This window comes from Antedon mediterranea, chromosome 1 (genome assembly GCF_964355755.1).
Source record: "Antedon mediterranea chromosome 1, ecAntMedi1.1, whole genome shotgun sequence".
In the NCBI taxonomy this organism is placed as follows: domain Eukaryota; kingdom Metazoa; phylum Echinodermata; class Crinoidea; order Comatulida; family Antedonidae; genus Antedon; species Antedon mediterranea.
This window is the reverse complement of record NC_092670.1, coordinates 22907408-22924182: the sequence shown is the minus strand read 5'-3', so window position 1 is coordinate 22924182 and position 16775 is coordinate 22907408. Positions and strand designations below refer to the sequence as shown.

The window sequence follows — 16775 nt, the reverse complement described above, 5'->3', positions numbered from 1 at the left end:
CAAAAACGAACTATTTTATTCACTACAAATGATTTTGTAATCATCACTATCACTGGGCAGCTTTTTCTTTTCTTGTAAATATGTAATGATATTAATGAATTTTTATCTTTTAAATTTTAAAGGCGTAATTTGTGGTACAAACCACTATTCCCTAACAGGAAGCGTTGCCAGCTCAAATTTTCCGAACAATTATAATGTGAGAGAAACATGCTTTTACCTTATACGGGCACATGGTGCCACAACAATTGAGTTACAGTTTATAAGCTTTGAGACAGAAAATTTAAAAGATATTTTATCGATTGGTATTGGACCGACGCAATCGGACGGATCAACAGTCACGCAGTTGATGGGGTCTCCTTCTGTGCTTACATATACTTATAATACAGATCAACTTTGGCTGCAATTCAGCTCGGATCCAACAATTGCTCTTTCTGGATGGAGTTTTACATACAGTGCAGGTTAGTTATTTTTCAAAGGGTTTCAGGGGTGGATCCAAGATGATGCGCTAGGGGCATGTGTTCCCGTTGGACAGCTAAAATTAAACTATGAACTACTTTTTGATATTGCTTTTGATACTGCTATTATATGTTAGCTGTCCCCTGTCCTGATGTCTGCCTCTGGGTTTATTGTAACACATTTATTCTATGAAGACCTACTGTATTGTATACCAGGTTGCAGTGACACTGTTCCGCAACCTGCCAAACAGTGGCAAGTATGATTGACTAGCCTCTAGTGGTTTTTACTAAGCATTACACGATAGCTGGTATAAAATGAATTGAACCAAGTTTTTGTCCTTTACAGTACTGTACTTGCAAATTACCAATTGTTATAGAATCTATTCTGAAAGCAAAATAATTAATATTTTTATCTAGATGGTGATGATTGCTTCAATTCGCCCTGTGCTAATGGCGGTACTTGCATTGACGGTCTGCGTTCGTACACCTGTATTTGTGCACCTGGATACACTGGCACTGACTGTGACACAGGTGAATAAGAGCTGTAAAATAGTAGTGTGTAGGGCTATATTGTAATTAGGGAGTAATATAAATAGTAAAGAGTAGGACTACAGTTGCTTCATGTGAATTCATTGTTCACATACAGGTACATTGGCAATCGATGTGTCGTCGATCGTCGCCTACAGTAGACTTAGAAACCAACAAACCTACGTCGAGGTGAGAAGCGAGGACACATGTTCCAATATTTCCACATGCGCACAATGAACAAGCGTACTATTAACACAGTTTTGGCGGATTCTATGTTCCAGTATAAATGAATAGATTCATGGCATCATCTATGAATATACTGACAGGTTTTATTTGTTTAAAAAATTTAAAAAACAGATTATCATCACAGACAAAAGTATTGAGATTGTTATTTGTTTATTTTATCTCAATTCAGTACGTAATCACGGTGATACTGCAAAATTATCTTGTTGATAAATATAAAGTATAGTTGTCATCATATTACAGTTACTTGTTTACTCTGGTCAGTCAGTCGAGATGAGATTCTTCCACTGGCTACAAATCAAATATACTTAGCTTTATCCATTCATTAATATCCGTTGGTTTGACTATCTTGAATAAAAGTGAGAATACTATTCAACCAGTGTTGTTACTTTATAGATAATATTCAAGATTTTGGTTTCCTATTTCAAATTAACGCCCCAGGGTATTGTTGCTATTGTTGACTTTGGCGTGCAACATTACTTTGTCTAGAAAGCGCATATTTAGTCCAAATTGTCTGATTTCACGCCGCATCAACGCAGCACAATGCAATTACAATAGAAACAGGCAAATATGACAGGTTTACTATTGTATAGTAATTATGGGTTTTGGTTTCAGGAATGTACAGTTACATGTTTCTATATTCATTATTCATTATGCATTTACAAATAAAGTTTAGATAGCTAAGATTTATTTATTTTTAAATAGTAATGTACACATTCTGAAAAAATTACAGGTCATAGGTTAATCATAATAATTTAAATTTACCACCAATAAAAGCACTGAGTACTACTCCAAAGACTTTTCAAGTTGATCCAGATAAAAAAGTGATTGCAATGCTAGTTATTTTTTATTTAACAAACACCATGCTTATTATTCAAGGAATACATATTTCTTCATCATTCAAAATCATACAAGGCAGCCAAAGACTAAAATTGCAAATGCATAAAAATATTAGGTAGAATTAGCATTCAACTAGTAAAATCAAACAAGACTAAAATGAGTAAAATATTGACAACAAAACAATTATTATTTAGCATTAATATTGTTAGCTTTATTGGTAGCTTTATCACAGTAACACTACTCCATGTCTTAATACCTTGTGGCCTTTTATTCGATTTTGTACTCAGTTTTCATTTCCTGTATTCTGTGCTATTCTTTTTAAATTAAAATATGGTCAACCTTTGGCATTGATTTTCTCTTAACCATATTTTACATTTTTGTCTGTAGGATCAATACTACAGTATTAATTTGTCAGGAAAATTAAGTGTATTGATAAATTTTACCTAACCCATAACAATTATTTTGTGTAAAATTTACAGAATTAAATATGTTAATTTTTATATATATATAAATTTAGAGGCACAGAAGAAATTCTAAAATGCCTGGTGATATACTGACAATCAATTATATATATTAATATTTTAATTTTTTATTTCCAGATATCAATGAATGTCAAAGTAACCCTTGCTTAAATACTGGTGTGTGTAATAATCAGATCAATGGGTTTACTTGTACGTGTACACCAGGATTTACAGGATCCATCTGTGATATAAGTAAGTATGCTGGCTAACCATGTTCACACACAAAGTGAAAGGGTAGTGTAGCTTAAGCAAGTCCAAGTGATTTCAAGTGTCACTTACTGTAGCTTGATAGGTGAAGAAAATTCACTAACAATACATAATAATATTTTAGATAGTGCCTTGCTGAAATAGCATAAGCCAATCATGTGACATATGTACGATAGTTAATCCAGTGATTCGTTCACACAATATACAGTATCTTGATTTTAATTGAACTTAACAATAGCTTTACATCCCAGGGTAAACAGTGTATCTTTCAAAACAATTTTAGGGAATTTTAACACAGATGTCTAGAAGTTTAAAACTGGAAATAACATGCGCAAACTACAAAAACTTACAAATCCGTCTTCTCAATTATGTGTCAAAGTTCAATAGACATGCATTTGTTCACGAAGGTTCATGTGCAGATGGTGTCAATATTTACCAATCCATTTGTTTAAATATTTCAATAAAAAGAAAAGGTATTCAAATTACATAACAAAAGAGCGAGGTCTGTTTTGATGGTTAGAAATAAAACGACAATAAACGGCAGACAATGACACACATTTCTATCTACAATACATCCCTTTAAAAATCCAATAGTAAATAATAAAAAAGTTCATCAATGATTACACAGCAGTTGTGTGAAGGTGTGTTGTATAAATCAATGTTAAGTTGGAATTTCATTTAATAAAAATATTTCCTATAAACCTGAAACATTTTGTATGCAAAGTTAAAAGGTTAAAAAAAAAACAAATTCAGAACTAATAATATTAATTAAGTAAATTTATTAATTTACTAAAGTCCTCTTGTTTCATATAAAATTAAAAACTCAGAGGTTGAAAGATATTATCAGTTCTTGGTATAATTGCTCAAAAAGTTGCAAAAGGCTTGATTCGATTGAAAATCATTTTTAAAATATGTCAAATGTCTTTAAAAGACAATTACATTTTTCCATTCATTCCCATTTATTTAAAAACACTCCAAGAAAATAACAAGCATACATTACAGTAAGTTAAATGGTAACAATAATAGGAACAGTTATACAAATAGATGTAAAATAACTTGTCTATACCAACCTCTCAGTGGAAGAAGACATTTTTTTAAGCAATTAATGATAATTAGTTTCAAATTCACTTGATTAATTAATCATGTGAAAGGTTCCACTTTACAGTATCATTAATAAAACATTAAAAAATTTATCAATTACAGAAACTGTAAACTGTAAAATAATTAATCGATGCAACACACTTTAATTAAAATGGAATTAATTTGTAAAATCGCATTGTAATTAGGTGTAATTTTCTCTGAATAGAATGTTTATATTGTAAGTCCGTCTACAAGTGACGGTAGTACGTCACAGATGACCCATTGTTAGCATCTGTCGCAACACTTGTAAGGGTCATTCTACGTAACACTGACAATCAATTGAATAAGCATTGTGTAGGGGGAAAACATCTTTTGCAGATGATAAACACCCACTGTTAAATTCAAATTTCCTCTGTTTACGCATTCTTTAGCTCTTGTTTTCATTTGCTTTATCTTCGATTTAAGTCAAAATGGCAAATACTCGGACTGCATTAATTTATGTATGGAGCCTGAAATAACACAAACTACAAGCATTAAAGATTACACTTCTCCACTGTACTACCTTAAGTACTATTAATATATTTTCCTCAATAAAACTAAAATAGCAATTACTGCTTCAATAATTTCCCCTTCCCTCCTTCTATTAAAATTGCTAGATTTGGCACTGATCGACTGTAAATAACAATGCTATATAATTCACAGTTTTTGCAGATCATATTATTGAATCACAGACAACAGCTTGTTCAGTATTTAAGTTCTTTTTCATATGAAACGGCATTGAGTAACAAGTGGACATATCAAGTGGTGTGATTTTTGTAGTCATGAGTATTGCATTGGATGCTCTAAGCTACACCAATATTACAAACAACAATGTGGCCTGTTGATATTGCTATACTTAATCAAGTATCAAGTGTAAATATGTTGATACTGTATATTCATTTTGAAACTGTGTAGGAGAAATTTTACTCAATGAAAAACCACTGATTGAATATATTTTACAAATTTGTAAAATTTGTTTCTCAATACCTTCAATAAAATGATTTGTCTAGGTTTTAGATAGTGATTAGGTTTTAAAATAAAAAAAAACATTTTGCCACTCGTTTCGTGTCATCCATGAAGGTATTTAATATCATAATCAACAAGTTAGTCACAAACAACCACCGCTGATGGTGCTTGCAACATTTAAAAGTAAGATAAGAAAAATAACTAGAGTTACCTTTACTAGAGTTACCTTTTTTATTTCGAAAATAGTAAAAATATTATTATTACAAGATTTTATTAGGAATATTTAAAACCTTCATATATTTTAAATTATTTCAATACTATTCAAGCAATCTATTGTGACATAATCTATCTATAATAGGAAAACCAAAAGCAAACATTTTGCATCGTAATACTGTACAAGTTTCTTTAATTACATGCCGCACATTCCTTATAAACTTATCACAACAAAACATTTGAATTCTACTGTCTAATTACTGTTTTTATAAATATCTTTAATTGTGGAATATGTTTTCATTTGACTGTTGAAGAATTTGCCGTGTATTTATGTAGGGGATGGTACTGGTGACAATTTTTTCAATAATCATCTTTCACGCATCGTTACACTTGAAAGAACACACTTTGTATGAATAACAAGATCCACCCGACACGGAGGGCATCGTTATTCGTTTGTTTCCGCTTAATTTGCGTGATGATATCATGATGGTGTTCAATCTCTTTGACCTACAGATGCTCCGATTTTAGTCGTTTGCGGTAGAAACGCCCTCTACTGGACGACCAGTCTACTAATGATGTTGACCTACACACCTTGACCATAAATTTACTATAATACTGTGATACAGTATAACCAAAAAAATGCTACAGTGTCCTAAAGAAAAATTAGAATCTTTGCAACAATTTTTTTCCGAACCCACAGCATTATGTGATTTAGTATGGAAATGTAAATAATAGCATTGGCAATTGTAAATTTCAAATTGTATTTTATACTCTTCTTAATGGTGATTTTCTTCATTTAGATATTGATGAGTGCAATAGTACACCATGTTTGAATGGAGCTACCTGCATCGATCAAATCAACAGCTATGTTTGTCTGTGTCCAGCTGGATTCACTGGAGACTTCTGTGCTGATGGTAAGCAATCAAATTTTTAATTTTTCTATCAATCATTCATGTTTAGCTTTCAATATACAATTGTAGCAACATACCACTGTAGCAACATACCAGTATACCATTGTAGGAACATACCAATGTGTTATTGTAGCAATATACCATTGTAGCAACATACCAATATACCATTGTAGCAACATACCATTGTAGCAACATACCAATATACCATTGTAGCAACATACCATTGTAGCAACATACCAAAGTACCATTGTAGCAACATACCAATGTGTTATTGTAGCAATGTACCATTGTAGCAACATACCATTGTAGCAACATACCATTGTAGCAACATACCAAAGTGTTATTGTAGCAATGTACCATTGTAGCAACATACCATTGTAGCAACATACCATTGTAGCAACATACCAAAGTACCATTGTAGCAACATACCAATGTGTTATTGTAGCAATGTACCATTGTAGCAACATACCATTGTAGCAACATACCAAAGTGTTATTGTAGCAATGTACCATTGTAGCAACATACCATTGTAGCAACATACCATTGTAGCAACATACCATTGTAGCAACATACCATTGTAGCAACATACCAATGTGTTATTGTAGCAATGTACCATTGTAGCAACATACCATTGTAGCAACATACCATTGTAGCAACATACCATTGTAGCAACATACCATTGTAGCAACATACCATTGTAGCAACATACCAAAGTACCATTGTATTAATATACCATGTAGCAACAAACCAATATACCCCGTAGACGTATACAATTTATTGGATGAAGAGTAAAAAAATAACCAAAAATTATGACATTTTCAGATGTGAATGAATGTGTCACTGCTCCCTGTGAAAATGGTGGAACCTGTAATAATTTAGTCAACTCTTATACTTGTACGTGCGTTGAGGGTTTTGCCGGCACTAACTGTGAAGTTGGTAAGTTACTTTAGTCATCGTTTAGCCAGTAGAATGCCGTCTAGAATATCACTTGAAAATTACAAAGGATAATTTTATTTCAATTTTTTGGTTTCAGATCGTGATGAATGTGCCAGCAGTCCATGTCAGAATGGTGCCCTCTGTACAGATCTTGCTAACAGCTATTTTTGCACATGTGTAGCGGGGTGGAGTGGTGTTTTCTGTGATATTAGTAAGTTTTATAGAAAATAGACTTCTGTTAGAGCTGACTAGTAAAAACATGCTAATTAGAAAGAAACAGCTGTGATGAGACTAGCAAAAGCAACAAAGAAAACGACTGTGATGGGAGACTAGTAGTAATGGCTGTGATAAAGGAAACACAAATTTAAACTATTTTAATATTTCTACCTTTGTTTTCTTTAGACAATAATGAATGCTTGAGTACTCCATGTTCAAACGGAGCAACATGTGTGGACGGTGTTAACCGGTTTGCTTGTACATGTCAAGCCGGCTACACTGGCGTCACTTGTAATACAAGTAAGTATCTCTCTCACTCTTGTAATTGGCTATCTCCAACCCTTTGACATATATTATTTCCACTTTCAGTGATGCTCAGTTGTTAATTAGGTGATCATATAGAATAAAATGATTACCTATTGTTGTTGTGTTAAATCTTTATTATTATTCTTCTTCTTCTTTCTGTACACTTTTTGTGTAACAATATTGTTTTTGTTTTTTGCACCTAGATATTTATGAATGCAATAGCAATCCATGCGTATTTGGCTCTTGTGTAGACGAAGTCAATGGGTACTCCTGCGTATGCTTACCTGGATACAGTGGAGTACTTTGTGAAGATGGTAATAATTATTGTTGTTATCTTTTTTTAATTGAAAATAAGCAAAGGCCAAGATTTCATCGGAAAACAACTTAAGGCCAATTTACACAGACAAGCGGTAAACGGTAATGCAAATATAAAATCTACATGTATGTTATTCCTTATGACCATTTACACACGGACTGGACAGGCGTTTTCCGCTCAGGAATACAGATTCTATGTTGAACAAGCTATGGATGAGGCAAAACTCTCCCTTAGCAGAAATGGTCCACAGGTCTGTCAAGAGTATCAGCCCATAAAACACAAAATTGTAATTTGATTATATTAACTGCCCATCAAATACAACCCAAGGGTACTATTAGGTCATTTACAACAAGGTCACATGGACAGCTCATGAAAATTCCTACATGGTTTTCAGCAATTTCTGTAGTGAAGTGTCTGTCATACTCCATCTGGCCTTTCATGTGTGTCAAGATAAACAATCAGAACTCATAAATTGTTTAAAACAGACCAAGATTTATTACCCGGATTTTTTCAAAAACCCGGGTGAAATGGACTGATTCTGCTAAGGGAGAGAAATGCCTAATGTGGTTTTCGTTCCGTTTTCGTTACAACTCGTCTGTGTAAATTTGCCTTTAAACTTCATTTTGTTAAGCTCTATTCATATTATTGTATTGTTTTCAGATATCAATGAGTGTGCCTCTGCACCATGTCAGAATGGAGCAACCTGTACTGATAACCCAAATGCCTACACCTGTCAGTGTACCTCAGGATGGCAAGGACTTCAATGCCAAGTGGGTAAGTCACACAAATAATGCTCAACAACACAATAAACAGTTTTTAGATATGCAAATTCCTGATTTTGTCTTTTTATTGATTATAATTGATTATTCCTGATTGATTAATTGCTGATTTTGTTTTGTTATTGATTATAATACAGATGTTTTAGAGTGCGCCAGTTCACCATGTCGTAATGGTGGTACATGCAATGATGCTGTCAATGGATATAGCTGCCAATGTCCCACAGGCTGGTCTGGAGTCAACTGTGAAATTAGTAAGTAGAAATTGTATCAAATGTTGGAGTGGCTTTTTTTATCATATTTCTTTTTGCACCGTTACACATCTACCCAAGTTCAAATACTTCTACATCTAATAATGTTTTTTGTTTATATTAGATAATGATGAGTGTGTTTCAAATCCTTGTTTGAATGGAGCAACGTGTACGGATCGTGTCAATGGCTATTCTTGCTCCTGTCAGCCTGGATGGGTTGGGACCACATGCAATGATGGTAAGTTTCACTTTTGACCCATTTTGATGTCAGTCAATTTATAAAGGTGTAAACATACTGTACCTTATAAGGAAGCTGCAAGTCTATTATCAAGGAAGCTTTCTTCCATGTTTGTTGGGGAAAATATTATAATTATGAAATTAATACTTGCATTAAAGAGGAACAATCTATTTTGATTATTGCACTGTCTGTACCACTATCACTGATACCATAACAGTTTCTTTTATGCTTTCTTTTATATGAATTCATTATATAATAAATAGACTTGGTTGTTGACTTTTCATTTTAGATTTTAATGAATGTAGCGTAAATGTGTGTTACAATGGAGGTACATGTCTTAATCTTCAAAATCGATATGAATGCAACTGCGTCAGTGGATACACTGGGGACAATTGTGAAACTGGTAAATCATTTTGTTTTGTCTTTTTTGATATTCACTCACCTTTCTATTCTCCATTAAATTTCCTCATACGTAAATATTTATATATAGTATAAAAGGCTAAGCATTAATGTACAATACCTTCTAATCTAAAATTGCTTTTAAATTTTTATAGATTGTCACTGTTTTACTCATATCGCAATTTTAGTTCCAAAAACAACAAATTAAAGCAGTCTATTAAAACCAATTTTTATCGTCTAGATTTTGATGAGTGTCAATCATTCCCTTGCCAAAACAGTGGACATTGCACCAATCTCGTTGACCAGTTCACATGTCAATGCATTAATGGATGGAGAGGATTGACCTGTACAATTGGTAAGTTACGTCAACATATCCACCCCCATCACTATTTACCAAATCCCATTTACCCATCCTCATCTTAACACCCCCCCCACCCCATTTATTGTATCTTCATTTCTACATTTGAAAAAATTCTTAAGCAAGTTGTATTTTAAACAAATGTTCTCTTTTTTGTATATAGATGTAGATGAATGTACAAGTATACCTTGTCAAAATGGAGGGTCCTGTGTTAACTTACAGAATCGGTTTGAATGTAATTGTGCATCAGGATGGAAAGGAGACACATGTGCCAGCGGTAAGTATCCACCCCACTTTACCCCTCTCTTATCCCCTGCCTTCATACCACTAATAAGATACAAAAACAGTGGTGTCACCAGAAAGAGTGAGTTATAAATTTGTAACTTTTAGTCCAGCCGTGAGTCAAATGCACCCATGCTTATCGTGTACAGTAAGCTCTGCAGCACCAAAACTAAAGCTCTGTCTACGCTATAAAACTTCATGTGACAAAAAATGTGTTATGTGCCCAAATATGGTATTGACATTCCCAAATATGGTAGTGATATGACATCATCATCACATTTTTTGTCACATAGTCTTTGATAGTGTATACTTAACAGTAGAGCTTTAGAACCAACTTTTATTTAATCTTATGATTTCAACATCATTTTGTATCACAGATGTAAATGAGTGTGAAAGTTTTCCCTGTCGAAATGGCGGTAATTGTGTTAACTTGGTTGATGCATTCATGTGCATTTGTTCTGCGGGCTTTACGGGTATCATGTGTGATGTCGACATAAACGAATGTACTAGTAGCCCATGCGCCAATGGGGGAACGTGTAACAATTTGAACAACGGGTACACATGCAACTGCAATCCAGGATGGGTCGGAAATAATTGTGAAGTTGGTAAGTGCATTTGGAATAATAGTTTCATTTCTGTATTGTAAAAGTAACCCTCTGAATATAATGGATTGGACCATAAGGTTATATATATATATAGGTCAACAACATTATTAAATGGAAGATATCATTATTCTTGAATACATTCCTAAAAAAGAGACATTTTTGACCAGCTCAATGCTGTCCAGTTGTATAGAAGTTGACTGTAATTTCATTGCTATTTATTTATTTTCTGTACATAGATTTTGATGAGTGCAGCAGTAGTCCATGCTTAAACCTTGGGACTTGTATAGATCTAGTAAACAGCTATACCTGTTCATGTACTGCTGGTTGGATTGGTACTAACTGTGAAACAGGTATGGTTTAAGAGAAACAGCAACATATATTAACATCAACAAATATCAACCCACTGTTTATGTGTATATATATCATTTGTCATATATCATATATATCATCGATGAAAATGTTTCACATATATCATTATACTTTTTCAAGTTTAGGAAAAAACAAATATAATTAATATTAACAAAATATTATACATCAACAACGTATTGTAAATAGCTATTCAAATAATATAAAGGTATATTACCATTTTTTAATAGACTACAACGAGTGTGCTAGCAATCCATGTCAGAATGGAGGGCGCTGTAGCAACCAACAGAACATGTTCACATGTGCATGCTCCGATGGATTCTCGGGTTCCTTCTGTGAAATAAGTAAGTATAGAATTGTTCCATTGTTTGTTTGACCAGAAGGTTTGTTTTGTAGGTTCACACTAAAGCGTAGTTCTCACTTGAGCGCAATGCAACGCACCAACATACTAATGCAAAGTCCTGTATTGCATAATTACAAGTGCTGCAAACATCGTTACGAGAAATCAGTTTGATTTCATGCAACGGCGCAAGGCAGGAACACTGAAAAACACATAGTACAGCATGTACACGGGCGAAACCGCAATAAGCAGACAGGGCAAACACAATTATTCGAAGGGAATTTTCTTACGTTGCGTAGGTTGTGTTACGTTGCTTGATTGCCAGTTCCCAATTTATCATACCCTTATTAGCAAAGCCCAAGAAAAGATTATTTTGATTTATCGCAAACTTATTTTTGAACAGATGATAATGAGTGCGCTTCAAGCCCATGTTTAAATGGCGGTGTTTGCCGTGACAGTGTCAACGCATACCAATGTTCCTGTCTAAGTGGATGGACTGGTTTTCGATGTGAACAAGGTGGGTATATCGTGTAAATGAATAGTTAACGTGATGTCATCATCATGTAATGTACCATATTTAAACATGTGTTTAGTATAGTATATTCAGTTGTTTACTATAGTACACACGTTATTACAATATGACACTGGGTTGCCTCAGTGGGAATTTTTTACAGGAACAACAGCTTGACAAAGTGAATAGTAACTAATTTAACATACAGTCCATTCATTGATGTATCAGATAATTTTCATTCATTGCAGTGTTGATAAATAATGATAACTAATATGTTATATTTGTAGATGTCAATGAATGTACCAGTTTCCCATGCCGTAATGATGGTACATGCCTGGATGGTGTCAATCAATATTTGTGTTCGTGTACCGCTGGTTGGACTGGTACATTGTGTGAGGTTGACATCGATGAATGTCAAAGTTCACCTTGTCTGAATGGCGCTAACTGTGTTAATGGACGCAACAACTACCGCTGCACATGTGCAGTTGGCTACATTGGAATCAACTGTGACACAGGTTCGTATATAAATATTTAACCTTGAAGAATTTAAAGAACAGAATTGGGAATTACCTCCCAATGTGCTAATACTGCTAATCAACTTTACATAGATATTATTATTATAACTTTCTTTAAACATGATAACTTGTTTCACCATTATTTTGTGTAATTCTACAAGACATTTGTAAAACCATAACTATTTTAAATGTCCTTAGATCGAGATGAATGCGAAAGTAACCCTTGTTATAATGGTGGTACCTGTAGCGATGAGGTAAATGGTTACACATGCCAATGTACAGATGGCTGGACAGGTGCCAATTGTGGCCAAGGTATGTAAATTACATTTATATTGTATATTCTGGTAATATATATAAATATACTAAATATTTTCAAATTGGTGTAAGTTTGATTGCTGGTTCTTCTGAATGTATATTAAGATGTTTAAGATATATAATTAGAATTCTGTAAAATCTAAAATTTCAAATAATAAGTGTAGTGTGTAGTGTAAAGGATAACCATATTATTTAATTTTTTTTATTCAACCTTATTTATAGAGGATGACCCTAAACAGCCTATGCTGACAATCAAGGGGCCCTCATGATGAGTTATGATAACTGTGTGTGTGTGACAGTGACTGTGTGTATACTAGTACATTGGGGTCTCAAAAGATGTACTAGGTTCTTTGGAGTGCATTTTGTGTACACTGGACCTACGGTTTATAGTCCATATCCGAGAAGAATTGTTCTACCACCAGAACCATGGAGCGACTGAGGCTCGAACTCTTACAGATGTTATGGCTAGGTTTTACGGTTCCACTGTCTTTACCGCTTGGCCACTCACTCGCCCTTATTACGTAATGTATTCATTTTCACAGATATTAATGAATGCTCAAGCCAGCCTTGTCTGAATAGCGGGACGTGCCTTAACCAGCAGAATTCATATTCATGCTTATGCCGTGACGGCTATGCCGATGACAACTGTCAAACAAGTAAGTACTCAGATTTAAATTCACAGATTTGTAATAAATAAATGACAAAATATTGTAAGAGGCAAAATTTAGAATTGTTTCATCATGTTTATTGTTTGTTTCTAGATATTAATGAATGTGGACCAGGCCCTTGTGAAAATGGTGGCGCATGTATAGACGGCATAAATTCATATATTTGTATATGTTTAGATGGATGGATTGGGACCAACTGTGAAACAGGTGAACGACACTCAAACTTACTGGATAAACCAATTAATTACTATGTCCCCCTATAGTGATTGGAATAGGCTGCCTAGTTCGAATGTCATTTTGTCCATTTTTCTTTGGAGCAATAACATAATATTTTTAGCTCTCAGTATTTACTGAAGTTTTTTTGGTTAAGGCCAACTCAGACAGCGTCGTACGACGAGGCCCGACGAGACGTCTTGTCTGGACCCGTCTTTCAAAAGTCCTACCGACAGATAATCGTGCCAACGCTCCGCGACGGCTCAACTCAGACAGCCCGACAACCCCTGACGCGACTATATTGCCTGCGCTTCTGATTGGTTGAATTCAAGATGACGCAACAAACCATGCAACGCGTACGCACACCTGTGATTGGTCAATACCCAACAAACGAGTCGTCCCGTCGGGTGAAAATTAAACATGTTTAATATGCTCACAACGACCTAAAACTACCCCCGACGCTACCTCACGACGACCCGTCTCGTCTGGATTCAACTCAGACAGCACGGACGAGTCAAGTCCAGACAAGACGTCCCGTCGGGCCTCGTCGTACGACGCTGTCTGAGTTGGCCTTTAGTGTCTGAATTACTCTTATTCTGGGTGTCAAAGGTGTCCTTTTAATAGAGATCATACCGTATTTGAGAACCGTCTGTGAACACGACCTAGACAGTAGTAATTGACCCAGATGAACCAATAAAGCTTACTATGATGAATACCCTAAAAAATAGTGGAATAGTCCAAAAAATAATTTATAATATTTTAGTTAAGTTTATTGTAATATTTAATCAAAATTGATAAACCTATTCTTTTATTTTGTCTAGCCAACAATGAATGTGCAAGTTCTCCATGCTTGAATGGTGCAACATGTACTGATCAAACTAATAGTTACACCTGTAATTGTGCACCTGGATGGACAGGAATTCTATGCGACAATGGTAACAAATATTCAAATTATCTTGTTAAATTACTTTTTGTCTGTTTCTTATTATGAAAATAGTGGCACTTGTGCAGGATCTCTGAAAATATTTATTTTTAAACAATAAAGAAGAGGAAATTTGTGATGTGTAAATTTATACTGTATATTTAAAATATAATTTTGGTTGTCTCTTTTCTACAATGATCATATAAATTTAAATATAAAAGCTACTAATAACTTGCTTGCTTGTGTTATAAAACAGATAATGAATGTTTTGTATTTGTTCGTTTCCTCCACCTCGTCAAATAGAGCAGTCAATCGTTTAACTCATGATTATTCATTATTTGCGTATTTCAGATATCAATGAATGCTCTAGCAATCCATGTTTTAATGGTGCTACATGTACTCAAGGAATTGACATCTTTTTCTGTACCTGTGCTTCTGGTTGGACAGGCACACTCTGTAACATAGGTGGGTAGATATATAAAATATGCAATAAGGGACAACTTGTTTATGCTGCGTTCACACTGACCCCCATTCCGTTGGCATTCAGTGGAAGGATTAAACATCTCATTCTGGATTCTGTACACATAATGTATCCAAGAGTTGCCACGGAAATCAATCAAGGATTTACATATACATACATAAATATTATATTATATGCTAAGACACATGCCCTGAATACTTTCTTGTTTATTTTCTTTGCTTCTAAAATGATACTATAAAGCTCTGTCTACACTATCAAACTTTATGTGACAAAAAATGTCATGTGCCCATATATGGACATAATGATGTTATATCACTACCATATTTTGGCATATCAGTACCATATTTGTGCACATCACACTTTTTTGGTCAAACTAGTTTGATAGTGTAGACAAAGCTTTATATTATATATTTATTTATATATATTTGTTATTTTCTCAAGATGCAATTGAGTGTGCAAGTATGCCATGCCAGAATGAAGCAACTTGTTTTGAAGGTATCAATAGCTATCTGTGTGTATGTCGTCCGGGTTACACAGGAACAAATTGCCAAATTGGTGAGTATATGTTTGTATGTTCTTTCACAGAATCAAGCCTTAAGAAATATAATTTACTTCTTAAATTACTTACTTTTAAATGTCAATATTAGTCATCAATACATATCTATTGTTTGTTTCAGATGTCAATGAATGCGCAAACAGTCCATGTTTGAACGGTGCCACTTGTCTAAACTTGATTAACAGTTACCAGTGCCAATGTGCTCCTGGCTATACAGGTCCTCAATGTGCATCTGGTAAGAATATATATATAGCTTTTTCAAACACAGGACATGTCTCCCTTTCTTTTATGGATTTTATGGTCCTTGACAGTTGTGACTAATACATAAGAAGTCTAGCGACAATCAATATCCATGTGGAACACTGAATATAGTGAGAGATTAGACTTCTTGATAGAATTAAATAAACATGGGAGTAGTTATGTAATACTTATAGAATATAAAATTGAATAACACTATGTATTTAAAATGCCATTTTGTATTCAAAATTTCCGTTATGTTAAAATATAATAATTTGTTTCCTTATAAGCAGTGGGTCAATTATTTAGAAGTAAGTACTTTATTAATTGCCCTTTGATAATTAATTATATTTTGTTTGTTTTTCGGAATCTTATAGATATTAATGAATGCTTAAGTAACCCATGTCAAAATGGAGCAACGTGTACAGATTGGTTAAATTTCTACCAATGTACATGTTTCCCAGGATGGACTGGTTCACAATGTCAAACAGGTAGAGTGTTTTATGTGTGTCTTTAAATTAAAATAAGCCAGTAGTTTTTTTTTTCCTTTATATTTGCAATAAAATTGCTGTTATTGTTACTGTTGTTATGTATTTTGTCACCCCTTCAATTATGATTATTTAGTTTAAAAATTGTGTATATTACAGAATTGTTTTTAATGAATATTCTCTTTTCTTTTGTCAGATTTCAATGAATGTTCTAGCAATCCATGTCAGAATAGCGGCATGTGTGTTAACAATCAAAATCTCTATATATGTAATTGTGCACCTGGATGGATAGGATTGAACTGTGAAACAGGTATGTTTACATTAATTTGCATAATGAGTATGCAACACGTGTTAAATTGCAACACGCATTCTACTAATTTACATATTAAATAGTCAAAATCTACAACTGTATAAATTAATTAAATTTTGAATCAGGTACACTCACTTTTGTGGATATGTGCGCTGTATAAATATTAT

General features: G+C 33.8%; 1 protein-coding gene across 2 annotated transcripts in view; it reads left to right on the top strand.

Moving 5' to 3' along the window:
- LOC140063325 (uncharacterized) overlaps positions 1-16775 on the top strand; it is a 50724-nt gene that overhangs the window by 18549 nt on the left and 15400 nt on the right. For both annotated transcript variants that reach the window (XM_072109819.1, XM_072109818.1), the window contains exons 3-30: positions 123-458; positions 873-986; positions 2666-2779; positions 5893-6006; positions 6826-6939; positions 7037-7150; positions 7342-7455; positions 7665-7775; positions 8438-8551; positions 8694-8807; positions 8929-9042; positions 9332-9445; positions 9683-9796; positions 9963-10076; positions 10459-10686; positions 10923-11036; positions 11283-11396; positions 11796-11909; positions 12191-12418; positions 12617-12730; positions 13276-13389; positions 13495-13608; positions 14436-14549; positions 14888-15001; positions 15459-15572; positions 15695-15808; positions 16188-16301; positions 16495-16608. In XM_072109819.1, coding sequence (XP_071965920.1) covers positions 123-458; positions 873-986; positions 2666-2779; positions 5893-6006; positions 6826-6939; positions 7037-7150; positions 7342-7455; positions 7665-7775; positions 8438-8551; positions 8694-8807; positions 8929-9042; positions 9332-9445; positions 9683-9796; positions 9963-10076; positions 10459-10686; positions 10923-11036; positions 11283-11396; positions 11796-11909; positions 12191-12418; positions 12617-12730; positions 13276-13389; positions 13495-13608; positions 14436-14549; positions 14888-15001; positions 15459-15572; positions 15695-15808; positions 16188-16301; positions 16495-16608 — 3639 coding nt within the window. The remainder of the gene's footprint in view (positions 1-122; positions 459-872; positions 987-2665; positions 2780-5892; positions 6007-6825; positions 6940-7036; positions 7151-7341; positions 7456-7664; positions 7776-8437; positions 8552-8693; positions 8808-8928; positions 9043-9331; positions 9446-9682; positions 9797-9962; positions 10077-10458; positions 10687-10922; positions 11037-11282; positions 11397-11795; positions 11910-12190; positions 12419-12616; positions 12731-13275; positions 13390-13494; positions 13609-14435; positions 14550-14887; positions 15002-15458; positions 15573-15694; positions 15809-16187; positions 16302-16494; positions 16609-16775) is intronic.